Source organism: Salmo salar, chromosome 06 (assembly GCF_965601325.2).
Source record: "Salmo salar chromosome 06, fSalSal1, whole genome shotgun sequence".
Lineage (NCBI taxonomy): Eukaryota > Metazoa > Chordata > Actinopteri > Salmoniformes > Salmonidae > Salmo > Salmo salar.
In genome coordinates this window covers 84038514-84057679 of record NC_138296.1, presented here as the reverse complement: position 1 = coordinate 84057679, position 19166 = coordinate 84038514, and the positions used below count along the sequence as shown (strand labels likewise).

General features: G+C 41.6%; 1 protein-coding gene across 2 annotated transcripts in view; it reads left to right on the top strand.

Moving 5' to 3' along the window:
• The window catches only part of LOC106608183 (dynein axonemal heavy chain 8), a 59324-nt gene that overhangs the window by 32081 nt on the left and 8077 nt on the right, over positions 1 to 19166 (top strand). For both annotated transcript variants that reach the window (XM_014205977.3, XM_014205978.2), the window contains 14 exons: positions 2077 to 2240; positions 9222 to 9414; positions 9643 to 9765; positions 9921 to 10051; positions 12938 to 13091; positions 14944 to 15108; positions 15312 to 15538; positions 15723 to 15841; positions 15980 to 16083; positions 16219 to 16395; positions 16624 to 16791; positions 18007 to 18222; positions 18620 to 18757; positions 18865 to 18992. In XM_014205977.3, the coding sequence (XP_014061452.2) occupies positions 2077 to 2240; positions 9222 to 9414; positions 9643 to 9765; positions 9921 to 10051; positions 12938 to 13091; positions 14944 to 15108; positions 15312 to 15538; positions 15723 to 15841; positions 15980 to 16083; positions 16219 to 16395; positions 16624 to 16791; positions 18007 to 18222; positions 18620 to 18757; positions 18865 to 18992 (2207 nt within the window). The remainder of the gene's footprint in view (positions 1 to 2076; positions 2241 to 9221; positions 9415 to 9642; positions 9766 to 9920; positions 10052 to 12937; positions 13092 to 14943; positions 15109 to 15311; positions 15539 to 15722; positions 15842 to 15979; positions 16084 to 16218; positions 16396 to 16623; positions 16792 to 18006; positions 18223 to 18619; positions 18758 to 18864; positions 18993 to 19166) is intronic.

Here is a 19166-nt window from a genome sequence, read left to right as displayed (position 1 = left end):
ACTAACTGAAGTTTATTTAGTGCTTTATCCAGGTAGCCGGAAAGTAGAGCATTGCAGTAGTCTAACCTAGAAGTGACAAAAGCAAGGATACATTTTTCTGCATAATTTGTGGACAGAAAATGTCTGATTTTTGCAATGTTACGTAGATGGAAAAAAGCTGTCCTTGAAACAGTCTTGATATGTTCGTCAAAAGAGAGATCAGGGTCCAGAGTAACGCCGAGGTCCTTCACAGTTTTGAGACGACTGTACAACCATCGAAATTAATTGTCAGATTCAACAGAAGGACTCTTTGTTTCTTGGGACCTAGAACAAGCATCTCTGTTTTGTCCGAGTTTTAAAAGTAGAAAGTTTGCAGCCATCCACTTCCTTATGTCTGATACACAGGCATCCAGTGAGGGCAATTTTGGGGCTTTACCATGTTTCATCGAAATGTACAGCTGTGTGTCATCTGCATAGCAGTGAAAGTTAGCATTATGTTTCCGAATATCTTCAACCACCATAGTGAAAACAATAGTGGTCCTAAAACGGAACCTTGAGGAACACCGAAATTTACAGTTGATTTGTCAGAGGACAAACCATCCACAGAGACAGACTGATATCTTCCAACAGATAAGATCTAAACCAGGCCAGAACTTGTCCGTGTAGAACAATTTGGGTTTCCAATCTCTCCAAAAGAATGTGGTGATCGATGGTATCAAAAGCAGCACTAAGGTCTAGGAGCACGAGGACAGATGCAGAGCCTTGGTCTGACGCCATTAAAAGGTAATTTACCACCTTCACGAGTGCAGTCTCAGTGCTATGATTGTGTCTAAAACCAGGCTGAAGCATTTCGTATACATTGTTTGTCTTCAGGAAGGCAGTGAGTTGCTGCGCAACAGCTTTTTCAATTTATTTGGAGAGGAATGGGAGATTCGATATAGGCCGATTAGTTTTTTAAATATTTTCTGGGGCAAGGTTTGGCTTTTTCTTGAGAGGCTTAATTACTGCCACTTTTAGTGAGTTTGGTACACATCCGGTGGATAGAGAGCCATTTATTATGTTCAACATATGAGGGCCAAGCACAGGAAGCAGCTCTTTCAGTAGTTTAGTTGGAATAGGGTCCAGTATGCAGCTTGAAGGTTTAGAGGCCATGATTATTTTCATCATTGTGTCAAGAGATATAGTACTAAAGCACTTGAGTGTCTCCCTTGATCCTAGGTCCTGGCAGAGTTGTGCAGATTCAGGACAACTGAGCTTTGGAGGAATACTCAGATTTTAAGTGGAATCTGTAATTTGCTTTCTAATGATCATGATCTTTTCCTCAAAGAAGTTCATGAATTTATTACTGCTGAAGTGAAAGCCATCCTCTCTTGGGGAATGCTGCTTTTTATTTAGCTTTGCGACAGTATCAAAAATAAATGTTGGATTGTTCTTATTTTCCTCAATTAAGTTGGAAAAATAGGATGATCGAGCAGCAGTGAGGGCTCTTCGATACTGCACAGTACTGTCTGTCCAAGCTAGTCAGAAGACTTCCAGTTTGGTGTGGCGCCATTTCCGTTCCAATTTTCTGGAAGCTTGCTTCAGAGCTCGGATATTTTCTGTATACCAGGGAGCTAGTTTCTTATGACAAATGTTTTCGTTTTTAGTCAAAGCTACTAACCACTTTTGGAGCTAATTAGTGCTCTCAAATGTATCCTGATGTTGACAGTAGATGAGAGTTATATTAATAATATAGTTAACTTAGCTAGCTAACATACATACTCTAGCCCTTGTGCACTGTTCAATTATTTAGCCATTTAAACAATCATTTTTTTGATAAACTCTCTGTTTTTGCCACTGCCATTATTGGCTTCCATGCATTTGAATCTAGAGATTGTTCAAGGCTGGTTGTTCTCGAGCATGGTAAGCGACAGTTGCTATCCAAGGGAGCGCTGCAATTGGTTGGCCAAAATTCTGTGGCGGGGCTTAGCGAAGGGTCAATTGGTTATACAGCACAAACAGATCTGGGACCAGAATAGTATTTGATCAGTCAGTGCATGAACACAACATCTCTGAAGTTCCTAAATGTTAATGTATCCCTGTACTATGACCTTTCAGGTGAAAATGCTGCCCACGCCCTCAAAGTTCCACTACATCTTCAACTTGAGAGACCTGTCAAGGATCTGGCAGGGCATGCTCATCATCAAGGCAGATGAGTGTGATGATATCCCCACCTTGCTGGCGCTGTTCAAGTGTGAATGCACCAGGGTGATCGCAGACAGGTACAGTACTGGAATGAATGGGGTCCCTGTTATGAACAGAACACTTTGCATTCACAGTGATAAAGTCACAATCCTTAATAATTTTTTCAACCCAGTGGCAGCCCTGCCACTTGGTTTCCTCTAAAGCTGAGGGATGGGTCTGGAGAAATTACGTAAACATTGATGTAGTGCAATTTTTTTTATCTGCCGAGCACCAACAAAAAAGTTTACTGCATAAGTTCTCAATCAGAGTTTGTACAAATTGATGTAGCCTATTGAATATCATTAAAGCATATGCATTATATTCACCCTCCAAATGCAACGTCTGCCTATACCTACACATAATGGCTTAAGAAATGGTTCTATGTTTAACCCATTGATGTCCATAAAGGAAAAAAGTACTCTGTTATACTTGTTCTCTGAGCTTACTGATGGACAAATCTGAAGAAATGTGTCAAATCTGCGAAAGCGTCAGTCGACAGTGTGAGTTTTTGATATTGTACTATATTTAGTCATTGGACACATGGGGTTACTGTTATTTCATGAATCAAGTCATGTGAATACATGTTCAAATGATCAGATCTTAATAATATTTTGTATATATATTGCCTGGACCATTATATACAGTACTGTGAAAAGTATTTGCCCTCTTTCTGATTTTCTGTATTTGTGCATATTTTTTTACACATATTATACTAACAAAAGTATAAACACAACATGCAACAATTTCTAAGATTTTATTGAGTTACAGTTAATATGAATAAATCAGTCAATTTAAAATAAATTGTATCTATCAACTTAATCTATGGATTTCACATGACTGGGAATACAGATGTGCATCTGTTGGTCACAGCAACAAAAAAATGGGCCTCACAATAGGCTTCAGGATCTCGTCACGGTATTTCAGTGCATTCAAATTGCCATTGATAAAATGCAATTGTGTTTGTTGTCCATAGCTTATGCCAGCCCATACCATAACCCCACCGCCACCATGTTCACAACGTTGACATCAGCAAACCGATCGCCCACACAACGCCATACATGTGGTCTGCGGTTGTGAGGGCGGTTGGATGCCAAATTCTCTAATACGATGTTGGAGGCGGCTTATGGTAGAGAAATTAACATTAAATTATCTAGAAACTGCTTTGGTGGACATTCCTGCATTCAGCATGCCATTTGTACACTTCCTCAAAACTTGATACATCTGTGGCATTGTTGTGTGACAAAACTGCACATTTTAGAGTGCCATTTTATTGTCCCAAGCACACCTGTGTTATGATCATGCTGTTTAATCAGCTTCTTGATATGCCACACCTGTCAGGTGGATGGATTAATTGTTTTAATGAACAAAGTTATGCAAAATCCAACGCCCCTTTTTGAAAAGTTTTTTATTTATTTAACCTTTATTTAACTAGGCAAGTCAGGCGCCCACATGACGCCGTACATGTGGTGCCACTGGTTGTGCCATCTTTAGCTGCTATGACTGCAACCAAATACTTCCTGTAGTTGTTGATCAGTCTCTCTGAGGAATTTTTGCCCACTCCTCCATGCTGGACTGCTTGAACTCAGTGACATTTTGTGGTTTTCGAGCATTAACTGCTCGTTTCAGGTTCTGCCACAACATCTCAATCGGGTTTACAGTTGAAGTCGGAAGTTTACATGCACTTAGGTTGGAGTCATTGAAACTAGTTTTTCAACCACTCCACACATTTCTTGTTAACAAACTATAGTATAGTCGGTTAGGACATTTACTTTGTGCATGACACAAGTAATTTTTCCAACAATTGTTTACAGACAGATTATTTCACTTATAATTCACTGTATCACAATTCCAGTGGGTCAGAAGTTTACATACACTAAGTTGATTGTGCTTTTAAACAGCTTGGAAAATTCCAGAAAATGATGTCATGGCTTTAGAAGCTTCTGATAGGCTAATTGACATCATTTGAGTCAATTGGAGGTGTACAAATGTATTTGGCTAAGGTGTATGTAAACTTCCGACTTCAACTGTAGGTTTGGACTTTACATTTGTGGTTTTTCAAAGCCTACCTTCAAACTCAGTGCCTCTTTGCTTGACATCATGGGGAAATCAGCCAAGACCTCAGAAAAACAATTGTAGACCTCCACAAGTCTGGTTCATCCTTGGGAGCAATTTCCAAATGCCTGAAGGTACCACATTCATCTGTACAAACAATAGTACGCAAGTATAAACACCATGGGACCACGCAGCCGTCATACCGCTCAGGAAGGAGACGCATTCTGTCTCCTAGAGATGAATGTACTTTGGTGCGAAAAGTGCAAATCAATCCCAGAACAACAGAAAGCACCTTGTGAAGGATGCTGGAGGAAACGGGTACAAAAGTATCTATAGCCGCAGTAAAACGAGTCCTATATCGACATAACCTGAAAGGCCACTCAGTAAGGAAGAAGCCACTGCTCCAAAACCGCCATAAAAAAGCCAGACTACGGTTTGCAACTGCACATGGGGACAAAGATCGTACTTTTTGGAGAGATGTCCTCTGGTCTGATGAAACAAAAATAGAACTGTTTGGCTGTAATGACCATCGTTATGTTTGAGGAAAAAGGGGGAGGCTTGCAAGCCGAAGAACACCATCCCAACCGTGAAGCACGGGGGTAGCAGCATCATGTTGTGGCAGTGCTTTTCTGCAGGAGGGACTGGTGCACTTCACAAAATAGAAGGCATCATGAGGCAGGATAATTATGTGGATATATTGAAGCAACTTCTCAAAACATCAGTCAGGAAGTTAAAGCTTGGTTGCAAATGGGTCTTCCAAATGTACAATGACCCCAAGCATACTTCCAAAATTGTGGCAAAATGGCTTAAGGACAACAAAGTCAAGGTATTGGAGTGGCCATCAAAGCCCTGACCTCAATCCTATAGAAAATGTGTGGGCTGAACTGAAAAAAATGTGTGCGAGCAAGGAGGCCTGCAAACCTGACAGTTACACCAGCTCTGTCAGGAGGAATGGGCCAAAATGCAACCAACTTATTGTGGGAAGATTGTAGAAGGCTACCCGAAACGTTTGACCCAAGTTAAACAATTCAAAGGCGATGCTACCAAATACTAATTGAGTGCATGTAAACTTCTGACCCACTGGGAATGTGATTAAAGAAATAAAAGCGGAAATAAATAATTCTCTCTCCTATTATTCTGACATTTCACATTCTTAAAATAAAGTGGTGATCCTAAGTGACCTAAGACAATTTTTACTAGGATTAGAATGTCAGGAATTTTGAAAAAATGAGTTTAAATGTATTTGGCTAAGGTGTATGTAAACTTCCGACTTCAACTGTAGGTTTGGACTTTACATTTGTGGTTTTTCTGGCATTCTGATGTAGACTTGCTTGTGTGTTTTGGATCATTGTCTTGCTGCATAACGCAGCTGCACTTCAGCTCACAGACGGATGGCCTGACATTCTCCTGAAGAATTCATGGTACCTTCAATGATGGCAAGTCGTCCAGGTCCTGAGGCAGCAAAGCATCCCCAAACCATCACATTACCACCACCATGCTTGACCGTTGGTATGAGGATCTTACTGCGGAATGCAGTGTTTGGTTTTCGCTCGACATAACGGGACCCATCCCATCCATAAAGTCAAGCAAGTCAAGATCAGAATGTCTGAAAAGCAACACATTTAACGTTTTTGAATGGCCTAGTCAAAGTCCATACCTAAACCCAATTGAAATGTTGCAGTTCATGCTCGAAAACCCACTAATGTGCTAAGTTAAAGCAGCTCCGCATTGATAAAAGTGGTCCAAAATTCCTCCACATTGATGTTATTGACTGATCAACAACTACAGGAAGGGATTGGTTGCAGCCATTGCAACTAAAGGTGGCACAATCAGTTATTGAGTGTAAGGGGGGCAAATACTTTTTCACACAGGGGGATTGGGTGTTGCATAACTTTTATTTATTTAAGTGATAATTCCCGAGAAGCCGGTGTTTGGAGGATATATTGGCATGGGTGTTGAAACCGGGTTACCAACAATATTCAAATAATGATTGACATATTTTCATTAAAAACGCTATTTTGATTAATTTATTCATACTATTTCATCCTTCCACGAGATATAGTCTCAACACATCTGGGGTTGCTACCCAAGCCGGCTGGTCGTTCGTTCTATCGGTTCGGTTGCCGGAGACGTGACCCAATCGTTAAGTCTTTTTGTTTTAAATCTATGGACCCGACCCAGTCGTCTGTTCTAAATGTTCCGCATTAGACCCACCCGTTTATATAATAAATGAAATAAGTATCACATTTTTGGGTTATTTGGTCACTCTATCTAATATTAGATTTTAGTTGAACATCTGATAACATTCAGTGTCAAAAATATGCACAAATAAAGAAAATCAGAAAGGCGGAAAATACTTTTTCACTGCTCTGTATATAAAAACAATATCTAAAGAAATCCACACACACTCTCTCTTTCTCACACACACACCCCTAGAGTATATGCAGTATAAACAAATTCAATAACAACAATAACTCCTAGAGCATATTATACTAGAGGTCGACCGATTATGATTTTTCAATGCCGATACCGATTATTGGAGGACCACACAAAGCCGATACTGATTAATCGGCCAATTTTTTTTATTTATTTGTAATAAATACAATTACAACAATACTGAATGAACACTTATTTTAACTTAATATAATACATCAATAAAATCTATTTAGCCTCAAATAAATAATGAAACGGGTTCAATTTGGTTTAAATAATGCAAAAACAAAGTGTTGGAGAAGAAAGTAAAAGTGCAATATGTGCCATGTAAAAAAGCTAACGTTTAAGTTCCTTGCTCAGAACATGAGAACATATGAAAAGCTGGTGATTCCTTTTAACATGAGTCTTCAATATTCCCAGGTAAGAAGTTTTAGGTTGTAGTTATTATAAGACTATTTCTCTCTGTAAGATTTGTATTTCATATACCTTTGACTATTGGATGTTCTTATAGGCACTTTAGTATTGCCAGTGTAACAGTATAGCTTCCGTCCCTCTCCTCGCTCCGACCTGGGCTCGAACCAGGAACACATCGACAACAGCCACCCTCGAAGCAGCGTTACCCATGCAGAGCAAGGGGAACAACCACTCTCAAGTCTCAGAGAGAGAGTGACGTTTGAAACGCTATAAGCGCGCCCCCGGCTAACTAGCTAGCCATTTCACATCGGTTACACCAGCCTAATCTTGGGCGTTGACAGGCTTGAAGTCATAAACAGCGCAATGCATTGCGAAGGGCTGCTGGCAAACGCACGAAAGTGCGGTATGAATGAATGCTTACGAGCCTGCTGGTGCCTACCACCGCTCAGTCAGACTACTCTATCAAATCATAGACTTAATTATAACATAATTACACACAGAAATATGAGCCTTAGGTCATTAATATGGTCGAATCCGGAAACTATCATCTCGAAAACAAAACGTTTTTCCTGTCAGTGAAATACTGAACCGTTCCGTATTTTATCTAACGGGTGGCATCCCTAAGTCTAAATATTCCTGTTACATTGCACAACCTTCAATGTTATGTCATAATTACGTAAAATTCTGGCAAATTAGTTCGCAACGAGCCAAGCGTCCCAAACTGTTGCATATACCCTGACTCTGTATGCAAGAACGCAAAATGACACAATTTCACCTGGTTAATATTGCCTGCTAACCTGGATTTCTTTTAGCTTAAAGAAAGGCATTGATGTTTATGGTTAGGTACAGTCGTGCAACGATTGTGCTTTTTTCGCAAATGCGCTTTTGTTAAATCATCCCCCGTTTGGCGAAGTCTGCTGTCTTTGTTAGAAAGAAATAGTCTTCACAGTTCGCAACGAGCCAGGCGGCCCAAACTGCTGCATATACCCTGACTCTGTTTGCAAGAGAAGTGACACATTTTCCCTAGTTAAAAAAAATTCATGTTAGCAGGCAATATTAACTAAATATGCAGGTTTAAAAATATATACACTTGTGTATTGATTGAAAGGCATTGATGTTTATGGTTGGAGCAACGTGTACCTAAGTGATTATATGCAACGCAGGACAGGCTAGATAAACTAGTAATATCATCAACCATGTGTAGTTAACTAGTGATTATGATTGATTGATTGTTTTTTTATAAGATAAGTTTAATGCTAGCTAGCAACTTACCTTGGCTTCTTACTGCATTCGCGTAACAGGCAGGCTCCTCGTGGAGTGCAATGTAAAGCAGGTGGTTAGAGCGTTGGACTAGTTAACCGTAAGGTTGCAAGATTGAATCCCCAAGCTGACAGTGTAAAAATCTGTCATTCTGCCCCTGAACAAGGCAGTTAACCCACCGTTCCTAGGCCGTCATTGAAAATAAGAATGTGTTCTTAACTGACTTGCCTAGTTAAATAAAGGTCTAAACATTTTTTTTATAAAATCGTCCAAATCGGCGTCCAAAAATACCGATTTCTGATTGTTATGAAAACTTTAAATCGGCCATTCCGATTAATCAGTCGACCTCTATATTATACAGTATAAGCAAATCCAATGCAACAGGGCTGCACGCTGGGCTGCACAATTAAAACAAATATTTGAGGTAATAAAGAGAATCTTTCATTTTTCAAAGTGATCCTAAATTTAAATTCCAGGTCGTAAAGCAAAATGTTTAGGCGCATATGCGAGTGAAATGGTTGCGCTTTTATTTATGTGTTTTTTGGTGAGCTGTTGAGTTTGGCCGAATGATAAACATTTCTTTACCATTCAGCTAATCATCCAAAAATCTCATAAGAAATGAGGTGGTGTTTTGGTATGAATGTAACATTATACTATGCTATTATATTATATTTGGTTCTGTTATGTAGAATACTAATTCATCATTATGTGATGAATCGAGATCTAACTTTAGTAAACAAGCACTTTTATGAGAATTGGCGGACGGCAGCACTACACCCCTGGACGTAACCATTCTCAAATTCATAGATGGATGACTGACAGTCCATGAGAATGAAACCAATGGTGTCCTTGTGCTGCAGGTTTGTCTGCTTTGAGGACAAGGTGTGGTTTGAGAAAGCCATATCCAGGGTGATCCAGGAACACGTGGACCCCAGCCTGGTCCCTGACCTCCACCCTGACCCCTACTTTGTGGACTTCCTGAGAGAGGCTCTCGAGCCCACGGGAGATGAGGCAGATGACGTCTGTTTGGACGCCCCCAAAGTTTACGAACTGGTAAAGAGCCAAGGCACATTGTAGACTTATGTTGTTCAAACTAGACATAAGGGCTGGTTTCCTGGACACAGATTAAGCCAAATCCTGGACTAAAAATATACAGTATTTCCTGCATGCTTTTCAGTCCAGTACTAGGCATAATCGGTGTTTTGGGATGCAATCCTTGAAGGTTTAGATTTCATCTATTTGCAAAATGTGTATCTAACCAAAGTAATGTTTCATCATTAGGTGCCCAGTTTTGAGTTCCTGTGTGAGAAGCTGATTATCTATCAGAGCCAGTACAATGAGAATGTTAGAGGGGCCAGTCTGGACCTTGTGTTCTTTACAGATGCCATGACTCATCTCATCAAGGTTAAACTAACATCCTGGCTGCCATGTTATTCATAATCACTCAATATTACTCTGTCATCTGTTTTTCGAACATTTGTTTAATTAAAATAAGGTTTTGTAACAACATCTTTAGATAAGGTGAGAATCTTTATCTATCCTGTGGTCCCCCCCCACAGATCTCACGTATCATCCGGACAGACTGTGGCAACGCTTTGCTAGTGGGAGTGGGAGGATCAGGAAAACAGAGTCTCACCCGACTGGCTTCCTTTATAGCCGGATACAGTATATTCCAGATCACCCTGACCAGGTAAGTACGAGGGGTTATGTGGTTGATTGTCAATAACAGTTAGGTAAAGTAGGTCACGATGGATCATAGAGATCCTATTAAATTACTAAAGGGGCAATGTCATAAAACCTCAAAGTTCCAGAATAAGAGTATAATTGCCATCATTGTGGTAAAGGAAATTCAAACCAGTCTAATTGGAATGAATGGCATTAGAGGCATAGGTGATGCCTTTCCTGTTTTTACTTATGCAAGATTTTTTGTTAAATGCATTTTATTCTAATTCCTAATTCTATGTGAGCAAAGGATTTGGAAAATATGAAAGTAGCATAGTAAGGGCAGCAATTAGTGTTATGCAAATCAAATCTAATTTTATTAGTCACATGCGCCGAATACAACAGGTGTAGTAGACCTTACAGTGAAATGCTTACTTACGAGCCCCTAACCGACAGTGCAGTTAAAAAAATTATGAATAAGAATAAGCAATAAAAGCAACAAGTAATTAAAGAGGAGCAGTAAAAAAACTATATACAGGGGGGTGCTGGTACAGAGTCAATGTGCGGGGGCACCGGTTAGTTGAGGTAGTATGTACGTGTAGGTAGAGTTAATTAAAGTGACTATGCATAGATGACAACAGTGGTGTGGAGAGGGGGGGGGGGGCAATGTGAATAGTCTGGGTAGCCATTTGACTAGATGTTAAGAAGTCTTAGGGGTAGGATCTGTTTAGAAGCCTCTTGGACCTAGACTTGGCGCTCCGGTACCGCTTGCCATGTGGTAGAAGAGAGAACAGTCTATGACTAGGGTGGCTGGAGTCTTGACAATTTTCAGGGCCTTCCTCTGACACCGCTTGGTATAGAGGTCCTGGATGGCAGGAAGCTTGGCCCCAGTGATGTACTGGGCCATTCGCACTACCCTCTGTAGTGCCTTGCGGTCGGAGGCCGAGCAGTTGCCAGGCAGTGATATAACCAGTCAGGATGCTCTTGATGGTGCAGATGTAGAACCTTTTGAGGATCTGAGGACCCATGCCAAATCTTTTCAGTCTTCTGAGGGGGAATAGGTTTTGTTGTGCCCTCTTCACGACTGTCATGGTGTGCTTGGACCATGTTAGTTTGTTGGTGATGTGGACACCAAGGAACTTGAAGCTCTCAACCTGCTCCACTGCAGCCCTGACGATGAGAAGGGGGGCGTGCTCGGTCCTATTTTTCCTGTAGTCCACAATCATCTCCTTTGTCTTGATCACGTTGAGGGAGAGGTTGTTGTCCTGGCACCACACGGCCAGGTCCCTGACCTCCCTATAGGCTGTCTCGTTGTTGTTGTTGGTGATCAGGCCTACCACTGTTGTGTCATCGGCAAATTTAACGATGGTGTTGGAGTCGTGCCTGGCACTGCAGTCGTGAGTGAACAGGGAGTACAGGAGGGGGCTGAGCACGCACCCCTGAGGGGCCCCTGTGTTGAGGATCAGCGTGGCAGATGTGTTGTTACCTACCCTTACCTGCTGGGGGCAGCCCGTCAGGAAATCCAGGATCCAGTTGCAGAGGGAGGTGTTTAGTCCCAGGGTCCTTAGCTTATTGATGAGCTTTGAGGGCACTATGGTGTTGAACACTGAGCTGTAGTCAATGAATAGCATTCTCACATAGGTGTTCCTTTTGTCCAGGTGGGAAAGGGCAGTGTGGAGTGCAATAGAGACTACATCATCTGTGGATCTGTTGGGGCGGTATGCAAATTGGAGTGGGTCTAGGGTTTCTGGGATGATGGTGTTGATGTGAGCCATGACCAGCCTTTCAAAGCACTTCATGGCTACAGACGTGAGTGCTACGGGTAGGCAGGTTACCTTAGTGTTCTTGGGCACAGGCACTATGGTGGTCTGCTTGAAACATGTTGGTATTACAGACTCGGACAGGGAGAGGTTGAAAATGTCAGTGAAGACACTTGCTAGTTGGTCAGTGCATGCTCGCGTACACGTCCTGGTAATCCGTCTGGCCCTGCAGCCTTGTGAATGTTGACCTGTCTAAAGGTCTTACTCACATCGGCTGCAGAGAGCATGATCACACAGTCTTTCGGTACAGCTGGTGCTCTCATGTATGTTTCAGTGTTATTTGTCTCGAACCGAGCATAGAAGTAGTTTAGCTCGTCCAGTAGGCTCGTGTCACTGGGCAGCTCTCGGCTGTGCTTCCCTTTGTAGTCTGTAATGGTTTGCAGGCTCTGCCACATCCGACGAGCGTCAGAGACGGTGTAGTACGACTCGATCTTAGTCCTGTATTGACGCTTTGCCTGTTTGATGGTTTGTCGGAGGGCATAGCGGGATTTCTTATAAGCTTCCGGGTTAGAGTCCCGCTCCTTGAAAGCGGCAGCTCTAGCCTTTAGCTCAGTGCAGATGCTGTCTGTAATCCATGGTTTCTGGTTGGGGTATGTACGTATGGTCACTGTGGGGACGACGTCATCGATGCACTTATTGATGAAGCCAATGACAGATGTGGTGTACTCCTCAATGCCATTGGAGGAATCCCAGAACATATTCCAGTCTGTGCTAGCAAAACAGTCCTGTAGTTTAGCATCTGCTTCATCTAACCACTTTTTTGTTGATCTAGTTACTGGTGCTTCCTGCTTACATTTTTGCTTGTAAGCAGGTATCAGGAGGATAGAATTATGGTCAGATTTTCCAAAGGGAGGGCGAGGGAGAGCTTTGAATGCATCTCTATGTGTGGAGTATAGGTGCTCCAGAGTTATTTTCCCTCTGTTTGCACAGGCATTTAAATTAGGCAAGTCAGTCTCAAAACCAGCTGTATTGTATTGAACATGTATTTATATTCCTGTCTGAAGTATAATAATAATGAATTGATGCTCCGTATACTAAGGAGATAATGGGAGTCCAGCTGAGAATTGGTCCCTAATGCCCCTGTTTCCAACTAGGACGTACAACATCAGCAACCTGATGGATGACCTGAAGGTCCTTTACAGAACAGCCGGGGCAGACGGCAAAGGCATCACCTTTATCTTCACAGACAACGAGATCAAGGATGAGGCCTTCCTGGAGTATCTCAATAACGTGCTCTCATCTGGGGAGGTGATACGTTTTTTTGTTTTTTTTGCAACTTCTTAGGGGGTAGATCAGCTTTAATACTACAGATAGATTGTAGCTTCCATCAATGTAATTGTCTGCATAATTTCCAATCCCCCATATATTTTTGGGTAAATATATACAGTATATATACAATATCAGTCAAAAGTTTGGACACACCTACTCATTCCAGGGTTGTTCTTTATTTTTATATTTTAGACATTGTAGAATAATAGTGAAGACATCAAAACTATGAAATAACACATATGGAATCATGTAGTAACCAAAAAAGTGTTAAACAAATCAAACTATATTTTATATTTGAGATTCTTCAAAGTTGCCACCCTTTGCCTTGATGACAGCTTTGCACACTCTTGGCATTCTCTCAACCAGCTTCATGAGGTAGTCACCTCGAATCAATCAATCAAATGTATTTATAAAGCCCTTCTTACATCAGCTGATGTCACAGAGTGCTGTACAGAAACCCAGCCTAAAACCCCAAACAGCAAGCAATGCAGGTGTAGAAGCATAAGCAATGAATTTCAATTAACAGGCGTGCCTTTTTAATGTGAGAGAAAAGAGAAAAGAGAGAAAAGACATGAAGGTCAGTCAATCTGGAAAATTTCAAAAACTTTTAAAGTTTCTTCAAGTGCAGTCGCAAAAACCATCAAGCGCTATGATGAAACTGGCTCTCATGAAGATCGCCACAGGAAAGGAAGACCCAGAGTTACCTCCGCTGCAGAGAATAAGTTCATTAGAGTTACTAGCCTCAGAAATTGCAGCCCGAATAAATGCTTCACAGAGTAACAGACACATCTCAACATCAACTGTTCAGAGGAGACTGCATGAATCAGGCCTTCATGGTCGAATTGCTGCAAATAAACCACTAGTAAAGGACACCAATAAGAAGAGACTTGCTTGGGCCAAGAAACACAAGCAATGGACTGTAAACCGGTGGAAATCTGTCCTTTGGTCTGATGAGTCCAAATTTGAGACTTTTGGTTCCAACCGCTGTGACTTTGTGAGATGCCGAGTAGGTGAACGGATGATCTCCGCATGTGTAGTTCCAACTGTGAAGCATGGAGGAGGTGGTGTGATGGTGTGGGGGTGCTTTGCTGGTGACACTATCAGTGAATTATTTACAATTCAAGGCAAACTTAACAAGCATGGCTACCACAGCATTCTGCAGTGACACGCCATCCCATCTGGTTTGCGCTTAGTGGGACTATAATTTTTTTCTTCCAACAAGACAATGACCCAACACACCTTCAGGCTGCGTAAGGGCTATTTGACCAAGAAGGAGAGTGATGGAGTGCTTTATCAGATGACCTGGCCTCGACAATCACCCGACCTCAACCAAATTGAGATGGTTTGGGATGAGTTGGACCACCGAGTGAAGGAAAAGCAGCCAACAAGTGCTCAGCATATGTGGGAACTCCTTCAAGACTGTTGGAAAAGCATTCCACATGAAGCTGGTTGAGAGAATGCCAAGAGTGTTCAAAGCTGTCATCAAGGCAACGGGTGGCTACTTTGAAGAATCTAAAATATATTTTGATTTGTTTAACACTTTTTTGGTTACTATATGGTTCCATATGTGTTATTTCATTGTGTTGAAGTCCTCACCATTATTCTACAATGTAGAAAATAGTAAAAATAATAAAAAACCCTTGGAATGAGTAGGTGTCCAAACATTTGACTGGTACTGTATATATACATATACTTTTTTAATATATTTTCCTTTATTATTTTCCAGTGTGATCAAGTTACTCTAATGTTATCTAACATTATTCTAACGCTACTCTAGTAAAATAAAAAGTTCCAATTTGTCATTCTTAATTATTATGCTTGTTGTGTGCAGGTGTCCAACCTGTTTGCTCGTGACGAGCTGGACGAGATCACTCAGAACCTCATTGGTGTAATGAAGAAAGAGTTGCCACGCGTCCCGCCCACCTTCGACAACCTGTACGACTACTTTATCTCCCGAGCCAGGAAGAACCTGCACGTGGTTCTTTGCTTCTCTCCGGTATGATTTAGTAATACCAGAAACATAAAAACACCACCTCCATGATTGTCACTCAAGAATTCAGGAGTTTGTTATGTAGTGTCCCATTGATAGTATTTTCCAGAGTAGTTCCATAGAGAGGTTTGCTGGCATCAGCCTTTGAGGGCAGAGTGAAATTACATTTGTTCGTATTCATCCATCCATCCCTTTATTTCCCCTGACAGGTTGGTGAGAAGTTCCGTTCGCGCTCCCTGAAGTTCCCAGGTCTGATCTCAGGCTGTACTATGGACTGGTTCACTCCCTGGCCCAGCGAGGCTCTAGTGGCCGTGTCCCAGTACTTCCTGTCTGACTTCCACATGGTGTGCTCCCCCGAGGTCAAAGCCGCGGTGGTACAGACCATGGGCATATACCATGACAAAGTGTCCGTCACCTGCGAGAGCTACTTTGACAGGTACTGTAGTTGACTGAAGTTGGGAACTCAAATGCAAATCTAGTCTTAAATCCACATTTATATTTATAAATGACAAGAATTTACATGTCAGATAGTGTATTTATGTCAAATAAATGGCATCCATTTCTTATACCCAAAGCCTGTCTGAATAACCTACGTGTGTGTTTTCATTTTTCCACCCTAGGTTCCGAAGAAGAACTCATGTGACCCCTAAATCCTACCTGTCTTTCATCAATGGATACAAGACGGTATACAGTGAAAATTACAACTTTATCAACACACTGGCTGAGCGCATGAATGTTGGTATGGAAAACCAATTGAGTGGCTACTAGCTAAGGAATAATGATAAACTTCGAACTAACTGCTTATTTTATTGTAAAGGAAATAAATGTTGGGATTTCTTGTCAGATTGCAGTGTTGTGGAAATGCTTTGTATTGCAGGTCTGACCAAACTGTTGGAGGCTAGCGAGTCTGTGGCTCAGCTGTCCAAAGACCTGGTGGTTAAGGAGAAAGAGCTGGCTCTGGCCTCCATCAAAGCAGACAAGGTAAATGGGAAATAATATAGAAACCATAAAAATAGAATTTCATTATATTTCTATGTAGGAATCACCCTTTCACATCCATTCACAGAATACATGCATGTAAAGTTTGCCTGCTGATTTGTTGTCTTGTCTGTACAGGTGCTGGCAGAGGTGACAGTAAGCGCTGAAGCAGCCACCATCGTAAAGGCTGAGGTCCAGATTGTAAAGGACAGAGCCCTGAAGATTGTGGAGGGCATTGAGAAGGAGAAAGCCTTTGCAGAGGTCAAGCTGAAAGCAGCTAAACCGGCTTTAGAGGAGGCAGAGGCCGCTCTGAATGTGAGTCTTACTGTACATGAAAAGATCCATTTGAAAAACAACAAAAAAATATATATATTTTGGGCCATTTGAAATTGTTTCTTGTCATTTCGGGTCATGTTCAGTAGGTAACAAAACAGAAGAAAAAGGCCTGAAATAGGGAGGGTACTACCGCAACTTTTTTCCTTTTGCAAAATGTTTTCTGTTACATGCCCTAATGATCTCAACCCTTTTATATATTCTCCTTAGACCATTAAAGCGGCTGACGTAGCCACGGTGAGGAAGCTGGCCAAACCTCCCCACCTCATCATGAGGATCATGGACTGCTGTGTGCTGCTCTTCCAGAAGAAGCTGGACACCATCACCATGGACCCAGAGAGGCCCTGCCACAAGCCCTCCTGGGGAGAGGCACTCAAGGTCAGAAAGCCTCCATTCTAGACTCTACCAGACTCATAGATCTCTACATCTCTCTATGTATGACTCTGGTAATAATAGTAGAACAAAATAGAATAGAAGAGGCCTTGATATACTGTCCTCGGAGAAGGATATTCTTCTTACCAAGTTTTTACACTATACACGCACATCAAACCATCAGAGAATCACTCAGACGTTACATTTACACTCCCAGTCTCATCTCTGTATATTGAATTGATTTGTTGTAGCTAATTGTTTGGTTTGTTGTAGCTGTCTTGGTTTGGTTTGTTGTAGCTAATGTCTTGGTTTGGTTTGTTGTAGCTAATGTCTTGGTTTGGTTTGTTGTAGCTAATGTCTTGGTTTGGTTTGTTGTAGCTAATGTCTTGGTTTGGTTTGTTGTAGCTAATGTCATGGTTTGGTTTGTTGTAGCTAATGTCTTGGTTTGGTTTGTTGTAGCTAATGTCTTGGTTTGGTTTATTGTAGCTAATGTATTGGTTTGGTTTGTTGTAGCTAATGTATTGGTTTGGTTTGTTGTAGCTAATGTCTTGGTTTGGTTTGTTGTAGCTAATGCCCTGGTTTGGTTTGTTGTAGCTAATGTTTTGGTTTGGTGTGTTGTAGCTAATGTCTTGGTTTGGTTTGTTGTAGCTAATGTCTTGGTTTGGTTTGTTGTAGCTAATGTCTTGGTTTGGTTTGTTGTAGCTAATGGTTTGGTTTGTTGTAGCTAATGTCTTGGTTTGGTTTGTTGTAGCTAATACCCTTGTTTGGTTTGTTGTAGCTAATGGCCTTGTTTGGTTTGTTGTAACTAATGCCCTTGTTTGGTTTGTTGTAGCTAATGTCTTGGTTTGGTTTGTTGTAACTAATGCCCTTGTTTGGTTTGTTGTAGCTAATACCCTTGTTTGGTTTGTTGTAGCTAATACCCTTGTTTGGTTTGTTGTAGCTAATACCCTTGTTTGGTTTGTTGTAGCTAATACCCTTGTTTGGTTTGTTGTAGCTAATGTCTTGGTTTGGTTTGTTGTAGCTAATGCCCTGGTTTGGTTTGTTGTAGCTAATGTCTTGGTTTGGTTTGTTGTAGCTAATGCCCTGGTTTGGTTTGTTGTAGCTAATGTCTTGGTTTTGGCCAAAGCCTCCCTCCCATCTATGTGCTTTAGCTTATGAGCTGTGTCCTTGTGTTACTTCAATTGCCGGCCTTCTGTGTTTTCTTTAAATTTCCCTTTTTAGCTGATGAGCGCCAGTGGTTTCATGGCGTCACTGCAGCAGTTCCCCAAGGACAGCATCAATGAGGAGATGGTCGAGCTACTGCAACCCTACTTCCAGATGGAGGACTACACGTTTGAGTGTGCCAAGAAAGTGTGCGGCAACGTGGCAGGCCTGCTCTCCTGGACCTCCGCCATGGCCACCTTCTTCGGCATCAACAAGGAAGTGCTGCCACTTAAGGTACGGGGAACATAAGCTGAATGATTCTACCCTCCATGAAGTAGCATGGGAACACTATTTCTGTTTGTGTGTGTGATCCAATATATTTGAGCGTTGGGCCAGTAACCGAAATGGACCTGCTGGATTGAATCCCCGAGCTGACAAGGTAAAAAGCTGACAAGGTAAAAATCTGTCATTCTGCCCCTGAGCAAGGCAGTTAAACTGCTGTTCACCAGGCACCGATGACGTGGGATGTCGATTAAGGCAGTCCCCCACCCCTTTCTGATTCAGAGGGGTTGGGTTAAATGTGGAAGACACATTTCAGCTGAATGCATTCAGTTGTACAACTGACTAGGTATCCCCCTTTTCCTTTAGATAAGCATTGTGAACAGTATTTCTTCTCCACGTGTGTGGACAGGCTAACTTGATTATCCAAGAGGGCAGACTGTCAATAGCCAATTCCGAGCTAGCCAGTGCTCAGTCTCAGCTGGATGAGAAACAGGCCGAGTTGGACAAAGTACAGGCCAAGTTCGATGCTGCCATGAAAGAGAAACAGGTGAGGTCCAATCCTTAAAAAATAATGTATTCTTAAATTAGGAATATTGCAAAATAAATATATAGATAGAATGTAGTTCAAATAGTTGATTTTGTGATGCTTTACAGGATTTGCTGGACGATGCAGAGATGTGCAGGAATAAAATGGTGGCAGCATCAGCACTCATTGATGGGCTTAGTGGAGAGAAAGTGCGCTGGACAGAGCAGAGCAAACAGTTTAAATCACAGATCAACAGGCAGGTTACAGATAAGAGAGGGATAGCATCAAGTTTCTTTACTTTCAGTGTTCTGACTGAAGTCATTGTTACTATGTACAAAGATTTAATGCAATGTAACACAATAAACTACAGACAATATCAATGCTCAGTTCTTTCCATCAGAGGCTTTTCAATGTGACCCTTGACCATCTG